Consider the following 19,437-nt stretch of genomic DNA (forward strand, 5'->3'; position numbering starts at 1 on the left):
TTAAAAGTAGGATCTCTGAACAAAAAAAGGTCTTCTTGAAAAACAATGAACAATGGCACATCTGATTTCAAAAGCAAATAACTATCACAGTTTCCTGATTAACATAACGACATTCACTTGTATGAGTATTGCACTGAGAATCAACACCTGATGGTCGACATTCTCTGAAGGAGGAACCCGTGAAGGTCCGGGTTAGAATGAACCTTCAGTAACCTATGCTTGTTGTAAGGGGCGACTAACGGGATCGGGTGATCAGGCTCGCTGACTTGGTCGACACCTGTCACCGGTTCCCAATTGCGCAGATCGATGCTCAGGCTGTTGATCACTGTTGATTGTCTGGTCCAGACTCGATTATTTACAGACCGCCGCCATATAGCTGGACTATTGCTGAGTGAGGCGTAAAACTAAACTCACTCACTCTGGAGGACTCAAGTCGTGCTGTCATAGTATATGGACCTACGCAGAACCTACACTTCAGTATTCCCTCGGTGCTGACATCAAGCATTATCTTACCTCACACATAAATGTCGCTTTCTGATTGGCTGAGCGCTCTTCTATTATTTTCAATGTACCCGCTTACAAATGAGTAACATTTCAATGCACCCCGCTGTCAATGGCAACTCATTTGGTACTTCGTGGTAGTAATTCTTTATCTCGAATACCATTGAATCACGTAATGATATACGGAAATTACCGATGTTTTGCGAATGCAAATCGAGGGAAGGGAGATAACTCTAAATCTGTTTTTCTTGTCAGCAAAATCTAGCGATGGCTACAAAAATATTTGTACCCGTGCTTCAAACAATTCAAAATTAACTTTAAGGTGTTCGGTAAGATAAAGTGTTCACTGGTCCCTCGGGGCCCATGAGTTGATGTACCCTGGATGGTACATCAACCCATGCCCCCCTCGTGACCAGTGAACAACTTATATTGTGTCCCTCCCCAGTGCCATTGTACTGACAATCCATCTCTTCAGACGTATTTACACAAATGATATATTTATAGATATAGAAAAACCCACTTTAAACAAAACCCCAAAAAATGTATTTTAAAACAGCAAAAATTTAAAGCAGATAAAAAAAACAACAAATTGCGTTGGGACGAGATATTAAGACAGATTTGAACTTGATTAATTGTTTCTGAACTTACAACACTGTGACTTTCTTTCTTTCTCTGACCAGAGTTATTTCCCTTCGATTGTCCGAACGCGTCCGTCTCTCATATTCGTACGCGCGCAGAGGACACCGGGAACCAGCTTAGAGCAGTATCAAAAGCTGGTCGTCTGCTAGTTGGAAGGGACAGCTAAATTCTCAGGACATATACCTCATGTGCATCATATTCACCATATAATAAGGATGCAAACTCACGTCTCCAGCTGGAAGGAACAACCAAGGTAACTCATACAACTGTTGCCTTTTGTTGTTTTCTGTGACTTATATTTACTCGACTAAATTTTGTTGATATAAAGATGGTATGTGGAAGACGCACACAAATGCAGTACATTGTCAACTATTTATACATGGCCCCATATACTTCCCTGCATACATACTCAAAAGCAAAGGTTAAAGATTTGTTGCATTTACGTTTTACATATATTTATATTGTGAAATGTTCTTGAACATATCGTGGATTATAAGGTTTCATTACTTTCAAATGTCACGCTGTCGGGCGAAAGTGTTTAAAATGGCAGCAGTAGGTGGCCATAATTGAGTCATCATTAGTGAAATTTCCATAGACTTACATGTTAATTAACTGTTAATTTTCCCAAAACATTCAAAGTAAACAAATCATATGGCAGAACAATAAAATACAATACAATAAAATATATATATGCATGCAAAAGTGTGTGTTAAATTAACTATCATGGAGTATTAGTTTATACAGAAATTCATTATTAATTATTACCACTACAAGGGATATAGTGAGATTCAAATATTAGGAAAATATATATACAGAATGTTAGTTTCATCATGATCAGTAACAGCTTAGAAAAAGACACCTGTTTAAAGTAATGAAAATTCATTTTACATACATACTGTTACATATATCAAAAGGACAAAAGCTGTGTCTAAACGGTTTAATAAACTGCTTTGATGTAGTAAACATGTCATCACTTATATTAGAACAAGAGTCATTAGAAGATGACAAATCCCCCCGGCCCCATAGATTTGAAAGATCAAATCATCTGACAACTTGATTTTTGTTTCCTTAATCCAAAACGTTTCCAAGGAAACCAAGAAAAATAAAAATGACAAAAATCTGCAAATAGCAAAATGCACCACTTTAGCTTCTTTTTAATATATCTACCAATTTTTGTTGAGAAATATTGAATGTTTCTTGAGCTATGCTCCGAAAACAAAATGATTACGGACGGACGATGCGTCAACTATATTCCCTGCATAAATGATATAAATGATATATTGAACAATTTGTGATTATTCTGATATTTTACAAATAAATAAATCATAATTTACAATACTAGTTCATTTTTTCATAATTAATATTTATAACTTATTTAAGTTAAATTTGAAGTAGACATAGATTTTTAAAACCCGTAAAATACCTGTTCAGTTTCAGCCAGTATTTCAGCAAATTTTAGTTTCATTTCCTAGTACATATTAGGAATAACCCTCTCACCATGAATCAAGACACTGGGTAAGCTCTCAAAATTCAGGGGAATCCACAATATTGCATGGTCGTAGTAATTTGATAATAAATCTGGCTACCTTTTCATTTAACAGCTTGGCTTTGTGCAAGTTATTTGGGTACACTTTGCAGCTTGTGAAAACATGAGATATTGAAGGCTGTGACGATGCATGAAAAGCAGTGCTGTTTTTCTGCAGTGACAGATTTCTTGCTTCTGTCGACTGAGGTGGAAAGCACTGCTGGATGATGTCTCCGTATGTGCATTGACAAATTGCTTGTTCCTCCCGCGTACTTCACACTGACATTACATCCCTAACAGATAGCAATGTTTTCTTCCATTTTTCCAATCAATTTCTGCTTTCTAAATCCGAAATGATGCACACATTGACCTTAGCACGTTTACTAGAGACAAGCTGGAATTCTGTATGTTCCCCATCCACCATTTCCAAACAAATCAAGGGAGGTAACAACATAAGCACATTACTTACGTTACACTGAAGGTTTGTTCGCGCAGATCCGTCACAATGACAATGTAGCTTTGGTAAAAGGATGAACAAGATCAGTTTTATGTGAGTTTAAATTGAACAAAAAAATCTTTGTCAGTAAACTGGTATATCATAACGTATTGCTGTACTTAATTGTTACAATTTTGTACTGCAGTTTCCTGGTATACAGGTAATACTGTGCAGCCCTATCTTTTAGATCCCCTGTCCAGACCAGTGACCCCCATGTCTACACCAGGGACCCCTATGTGTACACCAGTGCAGTGTTCATGAATGGTGTTTCAAAGTAACAGGACATTGGGTCCTGTAAGTTTCAGATGTCTGGTTGACCCACTGAAAATTCACAGGACCCATAGAAAAAAATTAAACACACATTTCAGATATAACATTTCTTATAATTGGCATTGAAACTATTAACAAATGTAAAATTTACAAACAGAGAACAAGTGTGACGTATCACATGTAACAACTTCAGTCAAAGTCTTTATGAAATATGCAGTTGGACACTGGGGCCGGCGGGTTGTAGACTTACATAGGACTGTCTGAGAATATGCCGCTTTGTTTGAGGGTGCAACACTATTCGTGAACACTGCACATAGATGTTGTTCCACAAGGAGCAATTATTACATTTGTTCAGTTCCTCATAATAGTTTTTCTCATTAATTGTTTTGGAAGGGGATGGGGTAGAATATCACAGCATATGCAGTTTAATAACCTGCCACCGCTGATCCCTATCCAAGCATGTGCGGAGTGATTGCCTGTCCTCAGAAAGCCTGATCACTCCCTCTGCAATATGATAGCCAAATCCTCCGTTAACCCTGGGACGATTAGAACTGACTTTTAGCAAACATGTCATTGTATCCAAAATGCGCAGTTAATGGTCATAATCTCAATCACTGGATTGCCTGTCATTGTCATATAGCTAGAATATTAGTATTTGCTTAGTGTGGGGTTAGACAAACAAACAAAGCACTATCCCAGCATCTGGAGAATGACTGCCACACCTGCAACACAGCCAGCCACCACTAAACTGGCAACCATGGCAGTCACAGATGGCATGATCTGTTCTACCCATGAAGTCGGGAGGGGCCTGGCAGGGAAGTCCTCTGATTCTGGTTCATCTTGCAAAATCTCTGATTCTTTAATCTTACCCTCAGCAAATAACACCTGCAAATAAGAAACTGTTTGTTCAAGTAACAACTTATGAGAATGTATAGTCTGTCAACCCAACTTTTGGGACACCCCATTTGTCAGATATCTTCCAAATAACACGAACTGACCACATGCCATTAACGTATATCTTAATGATCCCCTTTGAGGTAATAAAAAATATTTTAAACTTCTTTAATCTTACCCTCATCATACAACACCTGCAAATAGCAAACTGTTTCTTCAAGTAACCACTTGATAAGAATGTAGATGTACAACTTACACAGTCACTTACTTGTCTACACAACTGATTGACTACACAGGGATCACCAATGTCTACACCAGTGACCCCATGTCTACACCACTGACCCCCTATGCATGTCTACACCAGTGTCCCTCTCCATGTCTAAACCAGTGCCCCCCATGTCTACACCAGTGTCCCTCTGTCTAAACCAGTGATCCCCTATGTCTACACCAATGACCCCCCTGTCCATACCAGTGGCCCCCATGTCGACACCAGTGACCCCATGTCTACACCAGTGAACCCCGTGTCTACACCAGTGAACCCCATGTCTACACCAGTGGCCCCATGTCTACACCAGTGTCCCCATGTCTACACCAGTGACCCCATGTCTACACCAGTGTCCCCATGTCTACACCAGTGACCCCATGTCTACACCAGTGTTCCCCATGTCTACAGCAGTGACCCCTCTCCATGTCTACACCAGTGCCCCCCTGTCTACACCAGTGCCCCCCTGTCTACACCAGTGACCCCATGTCTACACCAGTGGATCCCCTGTCTACACCAGTGGATCCCCTGTCTACACCAGTGACCCCATGTCTACATCAGTGACCCCCATGTCTACACCAGTGGATCCCCTGTCTACACCAGTGGATCCCCTGTCTACACCAGTGACCCCATGTCTACACCAGTGGCCCCCATGTCTAAACCAGTGGCCCCCATGTCTACACCAGTGGCCCCCTCTCCATGTCTACACGAGTGACCCCCATGTCTACACCAGTGTTCCCCATGTCTACACCAGTGACCCCATGTCTACACCAGTGTCCCCCATGTCTACACCAGTGTTCCCCATGTCTACACTAGTGACCCCTATGTCTACACCAGTGACCCCCTGTCCAGACCAGTGACCCCCATGTCTACACCAGGGACCCCTATGTGTACACCAGTGCAGTGTTCATGAATGGAGTTTCAAAGTAACAGGACATTGGGTCCTGTAACTTTCAGATGTCTGTCTGAAGAATTGAAAATTCACAGGACCCATAGAATAAAATTAAACACACATTTCAGATATAACATTTCTTATAATGTTATAATTGGCATTGAAAATATTAATATTTATTAATGGGAAACAATTGCAAGTGTCTACACCAGTGGACCCCCATGTCCACACCAGGCACCTTCCTGTCTACACCTGGGTGACCCCAGTATCAACACGTACGTACGTGTGACCCACCTCTCTTGCTGCCCTTTCCCCAGCCTGGATCGCTCCATCCATGAATCCCATCCATTCTGTAGCTGTTTCTGTCCCAGCAAAATACAGACGGTGGTGTGGCTTCCTGATCTCCCTGAAGAAAACATTTCTCCACATGCATGAAATATGTCTCCACTGAAATAACACACATGACTCTGACAAACATCTTCAGGTGGCATGACAAATTATTGTCCACCCATGTGATCAGGCCCAACAGTTGATGGTTTTACGCAAAATATTAGTTTAAGGCATGACGCCAAGTACCAAATGTCAAGGTGAAGACTTAAATACTGCATGCTGTATTAGTCCTATATGTTCAATACTTAAGAAATACAAGCGTCCTCGTGCTTTAACTATAATAGTTCAAGGGGAAAGTGTGCTTTATTACACTATACATGGTGGTACTTAGAACTGTATTTTTTTTCTAAGATGCCAAATTTACTACTTTTCAGTTTCTAAGGATAACTACGATTAATCTAACGTTGCTTACATTGTGACATAATGCAAAATTGTTCGATTACGAGGGAGCAGACTACAATGGCGCAGTGATGCCAATACATTGTGATGTAATGCAAAAAGTGCACATTATTGTCTGATAAAGTACTGTCGACATCTTTGATTTTTCACCGAAGCATCTTAGAATATGCAAGCACTCAAGGGAAGCGCAAACATATAACTCCCCATTTGCTACTAAACTACCTCAGTCGTTCATGCTGTGTGACCACCCCCATTGGAGGGGCAATGACGTAATATCTCTATGAAGAAAGCACTTCTCTGCAGCTGAAATAGCATTATGTCACACAGAATACAATCCATACTTCTAACCCTCAGTAGCGTCAATAACAAAGCTTCCCCTGCATACTGAACTAGTGTATAAGATGAGTATATGGATGGCAACTTCTTCTTTACTGCATAACACAACGTTTCTGGGCTACTTCTTGCCCCTTCTTCAGGTGATTAAAGACAGATGTAAAAAACATATCATGTAATACCAGAATTACAGGAAGCCAGAGATGTGCATGTATATATTTATCAATCACAGAGGACCGATCAAAAAGCAGTTATAAAAATAATGATAATTGGGATAAGGCAAAGCCAGTTGACACAAACAATGAGGAAAAGGAGATATGAACACAGCAGAGTGATATACAGCTAATTATGTGACAATTAGATTTACAGGAAGCCACAGATATACATGTATATACAATCAATCAATGAGGACAGATCAAAAAGAAGTTATAAAAACAATGATAAAACATCTGTTGAAAAAGCTGACCACAAATCTGCCCTTTCAGAGCAGAACTTGTCTCTTACACACAAAAATCCGTTGATGGTGCAAGACAAAACAATGTTGATGATGGTATGATTTTATCAATTGCTGTTGCTGAGGTGGAAACATCTTTTCTTTCTTCAGATACCTCAGCAACAGCCTCATAATAAAATCATACCATCATCAACATTGTTTTGTCTTGCACCCAACGGCCCAGAGCCGAAATTCCTCAGGCGACCTCGGCTACACTTCCATACTTTGTTAGTACTCCGGGGGAGAGGTGTGACTAGTAGCACCCCCGAGAATACTGAACTTGCATGATGTCATACAGATTACCTTCCATACTGTCTTAGAAACCCTGAGGAAGGGTGGTTGTGTAGCAGCCCCCAGAATACTGAACTAGTGTAATGTCAATGTAGACAAAATTTATAGATAAAGCTTCTAAAATGACACTCAAAGTAGCGTAATGTCATACAGCTTACCTTCCACAGTGTCTTAGTATCCCAGGGGGAAGTGTGACTAGGTAGCACCCCCCTACGCCCCCAGAATACTGAATTAGTGTAATGTGGTGCAACTTACCTTCCATACTGTGTTAGTACCCGGGTGGGAGTGTGACCGAGTAGCATCCCCCAGAATATTCATCCTCCAACCAGTTCTTCTCCACATACCCCACAGGCTGAAGAGGTATTGTATCAGTGATAAGAAAAGTCTAAAGAAGATTGATCAGGGGTGGAAATAACTTTAAAATTGCTAGTGTACTCCGGTACAGTGGCACATGTAAAATCACTTGCCCTGATAATCTTTCCACTATACCGGCCGTTTTCTTGTTGATTTTTTAAATAAACGACATAATTAATATTGGAAAGTCATCTGGACACAGGTACAGTGTGATACACAAATTTGCTTGCCCGACAGAAAAAAACACTGGACTCGGGCAATGGGTTATTTCCACCCCTGTTGATGTCAAATTGTCTAAACCAAATATGTTTATCTCTTTCTTAGAATTTACCTATGATACAATAAAGAGCATAAATGACAATCTAGAAATACCATATTTCACAAAAACTATTTACAAACATCAAACCCATTACCTCCAAAAACTTCTCGCATTTGAATATATCTGCAAATTGCTGACACAGCTTCTGCTTTCTGAAACGATGCATAACACCTGTATCACGTCATGATAAAATATATTGAAATACTATTCTTGCAACAACAAGGATGAGTGTTTCTTAACTGCATTTTCTGATAAAGGAAACCATTACACACTCTCTAAACATGCTAAAACATTTTAGATTTACAGGCAAACTACAGACTGATGTATACATATAATCTGTCAAAATGTCACAGGTTTTGTGCACAATGATTATCCCAGTGCTACTATGTTCATCTTTCTCAGAAGTTTTTGAAGTTTGGATTTTAGCATTTGTGTGGGAATTCCAGGACAGAATATGTTTCTAGTACTGTGACCATTCTGACAATCTGATATGGTGCACTGAAGGCCAAGGATGCTGATGATGTTATCAACTGGTTGTTCTCTTGGACCAAGAGAAGATTATTTAAAAGGTGTTTTGATAGAAATGACTGGTATAAACGGTGACCCACCTCTCTTCCTTTGTAAGTTGACTGAGGCTGCGACACTGGTCAGCCAGGATGAAGGCCATGATCGAAGGATGGGAGCCGTCTGGCTTTGTGTCATCAAAACATGTCGAAGATGGCCCTGTGTCACTCATAGCTATTCCACTCAGATCTGTAAATCATATACATCACATGTGATGAAACACAGCTGTGCCACTTAGATCTGTAACATTATACAACACTAGTGATGAGACACAGGTGTGCCACTTAGATCTGTAACATTATACAACACTAGTGATGAAACACTCCTGTGCCACTTAGATCTGTAACATTATACAACACTAGTGATGAAATACTGCTGTGTCCTGTAGATCTGTAACATTATACAACACTAGTGATGAAACACTGCTGTGTCATGTAGATCTGTAACATTATACTAGTGATGAAACACTAGTGATGAAACACACATCACTAGTGATGTGTGTCATGTAGATCTGTAACATTATACAACACTAGTGATGAAACACTCCTGTGTCATGTAGATCTGTAACATTATACAACACTAGTGATGAAATACTGCTGTGTCACTGTAGATCTGTAACATTATACAACACTAGTGATGAAACACAGCTGTGTCATGTAGATCTGTAACATTATACAACACTAGTGATGAAACACTGCTGTGTCACTTAGATCTGTAACATTATACAACACTAGTGATGAAACACTGCTGTGTCATGTAGATCTGTAACATTATACAACACTAGTGATGAAATACTGCTGTGTCATGTAGATCTGTAACATTATACAACACTAGTGATGAAACACTGCTGTGTCCTGTAGATCTGTAACATTATACAACACTAGTGATGAAACACTGCTGTGTCATGTAGATCTGTAACATTATACAACACTAGTGATGAAACACTGCTGTGTCATGTAGATCTGTAACATTATACATCACTAGTGATGAAATACTGCTGTGTCATGTAGATCTGTAACATTATACAACACTAGTGATGAAACACTGCTGTGTCATGTAGATCTGTAACATTATACAACACTAGTGATGAAATACTGCTGTGTCATGTAGATCTGTAACATTATACAACACTAGTGATGAAACACTCCTGTGTCATGTAGATCTGTAACATTATACAACACTAGTGATGAAACACTGCTGTGTCATGTAGATCTGTAACATTATACAACACTAGTGATGAAATACTGCTGTGTCATGTAGATCTGTAACATTATACAACACTAGTGATGAAACACTGCTGTGTCATGTAGATCTGTAACATTATACAACACTAGTGATGAAACACTGCTGTGTCATGTAGATCTGTAACATTATACATCACTAGTGATGAAACACTGCTGTGTCATGTAGATCTGTAACATTATACAACACTAGTGATGAAACACTGCTGTGTCATGTAGATCTGTAACATTATACAACACTAGTGATGAAACACTGCTGTGTCATGTAGATCTGTAACATTATACAACACTAGTGATGAAACACTGCTGTGTCATGTAGATCTGTAACATTATACAACACTAGTGATGAAACACTCCTGTGTCATGTAGATCTGTAACATTATACAACACTAGTGATGAAACACTGCTGTGTCATGTGTAACATTATACAACACTAGTGATGAAACACTGCTGTGTCATGTAGATCTGTAACATTATACAACACTAGTGATGAAACACTGCTGTGTCATGTAGATCTGTAACATTATACAACACTAATGGTAACACACAGCTGTGTCATGTAGATCTGTAACATTATACAACACTAGTGATGAAACACTGCTGTGTGCACTTAACTACATGTACATCACTGGATATCTCGCCAACATCTCTACATCATCAGTGATGAGACACTGCTGTGCCCATGATCTGTAAATATGTGTATTCATAAGAATAATATTAGATAGGTGTGACACACTGTAACATACTACCTCACTAGTGATGGTGAATTAACATTCACTAGTGATAGAAAACATGGGATATGTATCATATGATATTTAGTGATGAAACAGGTGTGTGATGTAAATCTTAACATTATACATCACTAGGTGATGAAACACACTTAGATCTGTAACATTATACAACAACATAGTGCATTCGTCAGTTTTACATGAACATATGATCTAGTAACTGCATTTCTTTTCCTCGCCGCCACAGAGGTTACAGTTGTTCCTGTACATATCTTCCTACATAACCTCTGTTCTAATAACTGGCCATATAAGGGATAAAACTTGTTTAACAAACTATCATTAAAATGTTGACACGGTTGACTATTTGTTATGAGGGCGGAGTCGAAGAGAGGAACAGCCAGGTGTACGAGAAGCATGAGCACAAGTGCTGACAAAGTTATAGATTCATTTACCTGTGCTGTGCCATCTCGGTCCTTTCTCGCACACCTGTCTGTTCCTCTCTTTGCACCCCCCCTCGTAACTAATAGTGAACAGTGTCAATATTTTAATCACTGTTTGTTAAACAACCTTTAAATTTTTAAGACATAAATTCTGCAAAAAAATCACAGAGTTGTCTAAGGTTTTGATTATGATCAGCGTTTCATTGAGCATTATATGTTTATTAGTTTTCAAGTTAGATTGCAATTCATTAGTCCGCTTTTGAGCCAAACAGACTATAGTGATGAAACATCACTGAGCCACTTATGTGATAGATCTGTAACATTATACATCACTAGTGATAAACTACAGCTGTGCAACGTAGATTTGTTAAGTCGGCAAAAACAGCAGTAAAACTTATCTCTTTCAGTTCCATGTATTGTCAGTCAAGTGCTCTCTGTGAACTTATTATTCCTTCAGTTCCATGTATCAAGTGAAGTTTTCTGTTAATCCTATTATCCCTTTCAGTTCCATGTATTGTGTCAAGTGCTCTATGAGAACTTATTATCCCCTTTAGTTCAATATATTGTGTCAGGTGCTCTGTGAGAACGTATTTGACCTCAGTTCCATATTTTGAGTCAGGTGCTGTGTAAACCTGTTATTACCTCCATTCCATGTATTGTATGAGTCATCTGTAGACAGAATCTATAATCCCAAAGTTCCATGTATTCTGTCAGGTGCTTTGTGTGAACTTATTATTACCTCAGTTCCTTATATTGAATAAGGTTGTCAGTGTGAAGCTGTTATTTCCTCCATTCCATTTATTGTGTGAGGTGCTCTGTGTAAACCTATTATTCCCCTCAGTTCCATATATTGAGTCTAACCCGTGAAGGTCCGAGTTAGAATATTGTTCTTCAGTAACCCATGCTTGTCGTAAGAGCTGGGACTGGACGGTCAGGCTCGCTGACTTGGTTGACAGATGTCATCGGTTCCCAATTGCGCAGATCGATGCTCTTGCAGTTGATCACTGGATTGTCTGGTCCAGGCTCGATTATTTACAGACCGCTGCCATATAACTGGAATATTGCTGAGTGCGGCATACAACTAAACTCAATCACTCATTATATTGAGTCAAGTGCTCACCTAACTCTCTCCAGAACGGGGTGCTGTAGAACAAGTTAGTCTTGATGACGGAGCCCATGGGGACTCGCTGTATCAACTGGGCCTTCAGACCGGGGAGTGGAGGGGAGAAGCGCACTCTGGATAGCAGCGTGAGTGGCATGGCGCTGATCACGTATTTACACTGAGGTGAAGAGAATACATTCTTTAAGTCACCCGAACCAGTATGGTATTTCATAATCATTCAAGTTTTCATAGGTTTGTATCACTATCAGAAATATGCAGCTACAGTGGCATTGTTTGCCCATTGTTTGCCCATGATTGTACGTTTATCAACATTTCTCAAGCATGTGTTTCCGTGGGTATTCTGTACCAATAGTCAAGTCTGTAGAGCTTTATACTAAATCAACCACTGATCCAGAAAAAAATGACTCATAAAGGTATCACCAGTGTGTCAAGTGTGAATCACTGACCTTGACGACTTTCCCATCAACGGTGTGGACAACTGCCCCTGCATCATCCTGTGTGACGCTGGTGACGGGGGAGCTGAGATGAACATCAGCACCTAGCCACTCACTCATCCCTCAGACAACTGCTGGGTTCCACCAACAATCTTCTTCTCCTGGGAAAAGAAATAAACAATGGCTTAGCACAAAAGATCTTGGATGCATTAGAACATCGTGAAGCAACTGATTGCATCATTTTCACTTCTTATATGATTATATGTGGAAATTAATTTTAAGTGGTACTCAATATGACATTTTTCCTAAAATTGCATCCAAATTTACAGAAACCCAAGGATGCACGCAATGTTTCTTCTCCAATTGTTTTCAGTTGAAGATGCCAGGTTTTGTCGATAGTTTAATCTCTACAGCATGCAATGAATTTGGTTCAGATCTATTCATTTTTGTTCAGGTACCCGTAACAACCAGCTAAACTGTGATATTGTTTCTATGTTAACAAGGAAATCATTACATGTGTTAGTGTGTTAGCTGCTAGTTTGACTTGAATAAAAAAATGGAGTTCACAGACAAGTTTTGAGACTCTTGAAACAAATCAAGAGAATGTGAATTTGACAAACCCTCAGCAGTACACCCATCATCATGGACTTCACTAAAGATGTAAATGCCAGAAACAACCAATCTATCATGTATAAATCATGTGTTCCCATGGTTACCATGATATGAATCTTGATGCTTGCCATCATGTCAATATTAAAGTACTACCAGTTGAGCTAACAACCCTGAAGATTGAGTGAGTGAGTGAGTGAGTTCAGTTTTACACCGCTTTTAGCAATATTCATGCAATATCATGGTGGGGTACACCAGAAATGGGCTTCACACATTGTACCCATATGGGGAATCGAACCCAGGTCTTCGGCTTGACGAACAAATGCTGTAACCACTAGGCTACACCAGCGCCTCCTCAAAGAGGTGAGTCTTATGACACTGTTCTATTTGTTAACTGATGCTATCAGTATATATGATATTGTCAATGTTATGGTTGTCATATTCACAATCATAAATGCCCATGTAGGGATCAGCTTTATTTAAAGGTGCACTGGTTACTCTTGTCATCCATACAGCTACTTAAATTCATACAATGACATGTTTTTATCACACTCATCATTGAATAGGCCAGAAAATACAGCAAATCGCACTGAGACTGACAAACGAATATTGAGAGCAGCAGAGTTTAATATCTGAGCACATCAGCTGTGTGAAACTAAGCATAAATCACGAACATTCATTCCATGTAATACAATAGGCTCCATCTATAGGGAATGGACAGATACACTGTCTACACAACCATTATTGATATATTAAAATATGTAATATGTTCTAATCAATATATGAAATATACGCTTCGACTGATACATTGAAACAGCTGGTTGACGTAGCAACGGACAGGATATCGACATCCTTACAGACAGTATACAGTAGAAGTAGAGGTACAAGGCGAGGCGTACATCTCCCTCACTACTTTCATATTTGTTATTATTGTTATTTCATGAACTTAATAAAAAATATTCTTAAACTTAAATTTATCGGATGTAAAATACTGTCCTGTATGCATTCTACCATTACCTCAGGAGACTTGGACTAACATTCAACCTGTGCTACATCTTGTTGACATTGAGGTCACTGTGGGTGGGGTTAGACTTTGTCTAATACTCTACCTGTGATCCATCAGCTATGAGAGACAACCAGCTTACATTGTGACCACTGTGGGTGGAGGGTAGACTGAGTAACACTCTACCTGTGATCCATCAGCTATGAGAGACAACCAGCTTACATTGTGACCACTGTGGGTGGAGGGTAGACTGAGGAACACTCTACCTGTGATCCATCAGCTATGAGAGACAACCAGCTTACATTGTGACCACTGTGGGTGGAGGGTAGACTGAGTAACACTCTACCTGTGATCCATCAGCTATGAGAGACAACCAGCTTGACCACAGTAACACTCTACCTGTGATTGTGACCACTGTGGGTGGAGGGTAGACTGAGTAACACTAACTCTACCTGTGATCCATCAGCTATGAGAGACACAACCAGCTTACATTGTGACCACTGTGGGTGGAGGGTAGACTGAGTAACACTCTACCTGTGATCCATCAGCTATGAGAGACAACCAACTTACAGCTGACCACATTGTGACTACCTGTGACTCAGTGAGGTGACCACTGTGGGTGGAGGGTAGACTGAGTAACACTCTGTGATCCCAGTGATCCATCAGCTGGAGGGTGAGAGACACTCTACCAGTGATCCATCAGCCATGAGAGACAACCAGCTTACATTGTGACCACTGTAGGTGGAGGGTAGACTGAGTAACACTCTACCTGTGATCCATCAGCTATGAGAGACAACCAGTTAACATTTAGATCACTGTCTGAGGAGGGAAGACTGAGACTAACACACTACCTGCGATTCCTCACTGATAAGAGACACCCTGTTAACATTGTAGTCACTGTCTGTGGAGTTGAGACTGAAATCAACATTCTACCTGTGCTCCACCAGTGATGAGAGACACCCTGCTGAAATTCTGTCCACTGTGGATGTATTGAAGGAAGTACAGAAGGGACAATTGATGGAGCTCAGCTGTAAATAGGGCGTTGATGAAAATCTTCATTATTCGTTTCGTTTCCCTGAAATATACCAAAAACAGAAAAAAACATGCCTCATTGACTTGAAAGTGCAAGACCAAAAAAGAGCAAACATCCTTATTCTTACAGTCACTTTCAAAATCTAACAGTGTTTTGTACTGTTCAAATTGCTTTTTATAAGCACCATCAAGTTGAAAGATAATATGCTCATGGAAACAAATAAGGGAACACATGAAAGTACAAGTGTTCCTTTTCCTTTAATTATTTCCAGAATTTCACCCACAGTGCAATACATACCTTGTGAAGAAACCTGGAAAAGAATAAAGGAACACTTGTACTTTCAAGTGTTCCCTTATTTGTTTCCATGAGTATATATTAATCATGTTTACAATTGAGTCACAGCAACCTGTTTGTAATCATTTCTAGTCGCACAAATGGCTGATAGCTATGGTCAGTTATGTTTAAGTCCAATTCTGTATTGTATCGTGCTACAATAAATGATTCACCTAGGCATACATTGTAACTATTCCAGTCAGCATCTGAACCAAGAGACGGCTCTTGGGTCAAGAAGCTATTCTACTCTAACTCACAGCACAAAAATAAAAAATAATTCCGACACTTCTTTCTTGACTGATAAATTTCCAAAAGGTCTTTACAAAAACATACAATTCCTTTACCATGTCCAGCAAATAGAGTTGATGAACTCCTGTACAGTCATTGAGTCCCACTCTTTAGCCTTGGCCGCCTTCCAGGGTGCACCTAGGGGCACCTGCAAGCAGCACACTACTATGTTCATTCCAGGTCACTAAAATGTCACATTCTTATGCTCATAGATCTACAAGAAGTTACTTCTGGTCTTGAGAAAAGTGGGAAGACTACATGTACCTCACACCAGTATCCCAGTGGCAGGAGAGAAGTGAAAGCTCCTGATGATGGAATGGAGGAGCTCACTGGTTGATTGAGAGAAGAGTAAATACAATGGCAAAGGCAGGTAAGTCTTACCGTATATGACCGTCTATAAGACGACCCCATGGATAAGACGACCCCCAAACTTGACCCTTAAAATCAGTGTCCGTGAGGGTCCGTATAACCTTAGTGTTGATTATATATATTTTACATAAAAACTGTAATTAAAATTACACAATGCTAGGATATATTACTTTGGGTTAAATAATAGTATTCTGTATTATATTTTACTGACGACTGCTTCAGAATTCGTCCCGTTATATTATTGTGCATGTTTGAACTTGTTCGCCGGGAAACATGTGCACAGCTGATTGCTATTTCCGGTTCAAATACACACGGTAATCTTAATCTTAATTAATATATAGAGCAAAACTGTAACTAAAATTACACAATGCTAGGATATATTTCTTTGGGTAAAATAATGGTATTCTGTATTATATTTTACTGATGACTTCGCGCCAGAATTCATTCCGCTATATATTATTGTGCATGTTTGAACTTGTTTGCCGGGAAACGTGTGCACAGCTGATTGCTATTTCCGGCTCAGATACACACGGTAATCTTAATCCCTGCAAATAATACAATGCCCAGCAAAAAAAACTTAACTTAAAAGGTAAATAATCTTGTCTAGTGATGTTTAATTGCAAATTTGACGCCTCTACTGACAAAGTCGTCTTCTGTTGTTTGTTCATGCGAAGATGTCGATGTTGTTTTCTTACCCTGGAAAAAGTTTGACGAAACGCGAACTCCATGGATAAGACGACCCCCTTCTACAGACTGCTTTTTGGTCCTCAAAATTCGGCTTATAGATGGTCATATACAGTAATATAGTATCTGCCATGAAATGGAAATGGAATGACAAGGCATGAAATGAAATGTCCAAATCTGCTGCAGTACTCACGTAGTTCTATTTGATGTGTTTTACATGTTACACATTACACACTGGTAGCCTACGGACATCTGTTCAAAATATGCTGAATATTCTGAACCCGTGAAGGTCCGGGTTAGAATGAGCCTTCAGTAACCCATGCTTATTGTAAGAGGCCTAACGGGATCGGGTGGTCAGGCTCGCTGACTTGGTTCACACATGTCATCGGTTCCCAATTGTGCAGATCGATGCTCATGCTGTTGATCACTGGATTGTCTGGTCCAGACTCGATTATTTACAGACCGCCGCCATATAGCTGGAATATTGCTGAGTGCGGTGTAAAACTAAACTCACTCACTCACTTACTGAATATTCTGAGGTTTCCAACCATATGTAGATATACTTGGGGGTAGAAACATGGCCTAAATAGAAGAAGTGTTTGTTTGTCATGCTAAGGCCATGATAATAAGGTTTCTGGAGTGCCCAGGGGACATAACTCTGCACAGTCATTTACATCAACTTAGACTGGGCCATCTGTAGCCTCGATCTTGAGGGAGAAAACACATTTGTGTTTTTACACAACACTTTGGTTAAAAGGTCCTTATCAGCAAACATTATTGATTCAACACATGTACCAACCAACCGTTCACTGATAATTGTTAGTCACTAACTATATATTTTGCCCAATTCTTGTGTGTCATAGATTCTACTTATCATTATTTGAAATTCAAAATAGGTTATTCTTGAGAAGACCAGCTTGGAAGTTCGCTCTAATTGCGGATTCCCGCTTAATTGTACTTTACCTTGGTGCTTTATTTATAAAATGTATATACCAACAATGGCAATGTTTATAATTTTTAACACTTTTTTATATATGAATCAGGCTTTAAGGAGCTTGAGTTGCTGTTGTATGGAGCTCGACTTGATGTACAAAGTTAATTTGAATAGAACAATATTATTTATAGTACTTTTTACTAGAAGCAATTCATGTAGATAGCCTCATGGTTTTGTCACTAGTGGTTATTGGGACACATTTTCTAAAGGTAGCGGCCAACTGGCCCCTTCCAAGGAAATCCTGGCTGCAGCACTGGAACACAACTGTTCAACTTCACAAAATGTGGGTTTAAACAACCCCAACAAAAATCAAAATAATCAAGCAATTGTTATGCTATTAATACCTGTTCAGCCATCTTGTCAATTGTTCTGATTGCATGATTAGCAGAGATCAGCGTAGCTTAAAGGATTTTTTCATAGATGGTGTGCTTCCCTTAAAGGTTGACTAGGAACCCTGAAAATATTCCAGACATCACATGACACCAAGCCTTAGGTGAAGGTAGTACATCTTTTCGGTTGTATGTCCATTCAAGCAGTTCCATATAGTGTTTCTAGTCAAAGCAAATTCAAAATTTACAATTTGTCCATAACATTGGTGGGTTCTTTGCAAAAGCGCTCAGGGATGAAATGTCTGTTACCCTATATTCATACATGCTGATTAACAAGTGTAGAATTTATATAATATCTTAATATTCATGGTCACTTTGACAAAGGCAAACAATGTCAGCCTTTCATGATGTAAGGCAGGCAATCGATTAAAATTTGGTCATAAATAGTCTCTTTAATAAGTACCGTAATGCCCAACAAATGCAAATTTAGAGATATGTCTTCAATTAACATTATGCTCTGGGACATTCCTCATCTCGTCGATGACATTCATGAGCTTGTAGTCCAGGACTTCTTGATGAGCCTGAACACTCATTTCTGGGTGGAGTCCCAGCGTGGCGCTAAGCCCACATCTCTACAGAGCCGCATGAGTTGGGTGCTACAATAAGAAACATTAAGTTTTACAAAAGCATTTGCTCCTGGAATGGTTCTTGATTAATAAACGTAATCCGGCGAGTACCACCTGTATTGAAAAAGTTAATAATCGATAACAGTAAGCAATGATCTACACGGCAAATACTTTGAACAACACAAAGTATCTTCTTGTTAGCAATGTTAAAGTGACCAATCAGTATGTAATTTATAGCAATATGTCAAAGTCAATGTTATCGCCCAACCAAACAAGAGAATGATAAATCAACAACACCTGATGTAGACCATACATTCACTTGACCTAATTCGTTGTTTTGGTATCATCGTTTGGTAATGATAATACAAGAATGTACGCCGAGGAAATGTCAATCAGTGCATCATATTACTTTATCCACTCAGTCCACCAACCTTGTAATAAATGTCGGTCCCTGCAGGGTTCAAATGTATATCATTACAGTAAATCCATAAAGGTTTAGGACCCTCAGCTGCCAGGCTGGAAGATAAGCTAATCGTCAACTTCTGGTCAAATGAAACTGACATATATCACTTTCCATTGTC

General features: G+C 39.4%; 1 protein-coding gene across 1 annotated transcript in view; it reads right to left on the reverse strand.

The window, feature by feature from the left end:
• Positions 1-3,130: 3,130 nt before the first annotated feature.
• The window catches only part of LOC124256349 (amine oxidase [flavin-containing] B-like), a 32,564-nt gene continuing 16,257 nt past the window's right edge, over positions 3,131-19,437 (reverse strand). The window contains exons 6-15 of the mRNA XM_046690338.1: positions 15,911-16,002; positions 15,134-15,275; positions 14,778-14,866; positions 12,601-12,673; positions 12,152-12,311; positions 8,667-8,811; positions 8,153-8,210; positions 7,641-7,737; positions 5,774-5,885; positions 3,131-4,316 (exon numbers count right to left, since the gene is read on the reverse strand). Coding sequence (XP_046546294.1) covers positions 7,654-7,737; positions 8,153-8,210; positions 8,667-8,811; positions 12,152-12,311; positions 12,601-12,673; positions 14,778-14,866; positions 15,134-15,275; positions 15,911-16,002 — 843 coding nt within the window. The 3' untranslated portion in view covers positions 3,131-4,316; positions 5,774-5,885; positions 7,641-7,653. The remainder of the gene's footprint in view (positions 4,317-5,773; positions 5,886-7,640; positions 7,738-8,152; positions 8,211-8,666; positions 8,812-12,151; positions 12,312-12,600; positions 12,674-14,777; positions 14,867-15,133; positions 15,276-15,910; positions 16,003-19,437) is intronic.

Source organism: Haliotis rubra, unplaced genomic scaffold (genome assembly GCF_003918875.1).
Source record: "Haliotis rubra isolate DU_JTF1 unplaced genomic scaffold, ASM391887v1 Scf625, whole genome shotgun sequence".
Classification (NCBI taxonomy): domain Eukaryota; kingdom Metazoa; phylum Mollusca; class Gastropoda; order Lepetellida; family Haliotidae; genus Haliotis; species Haliotis rubra.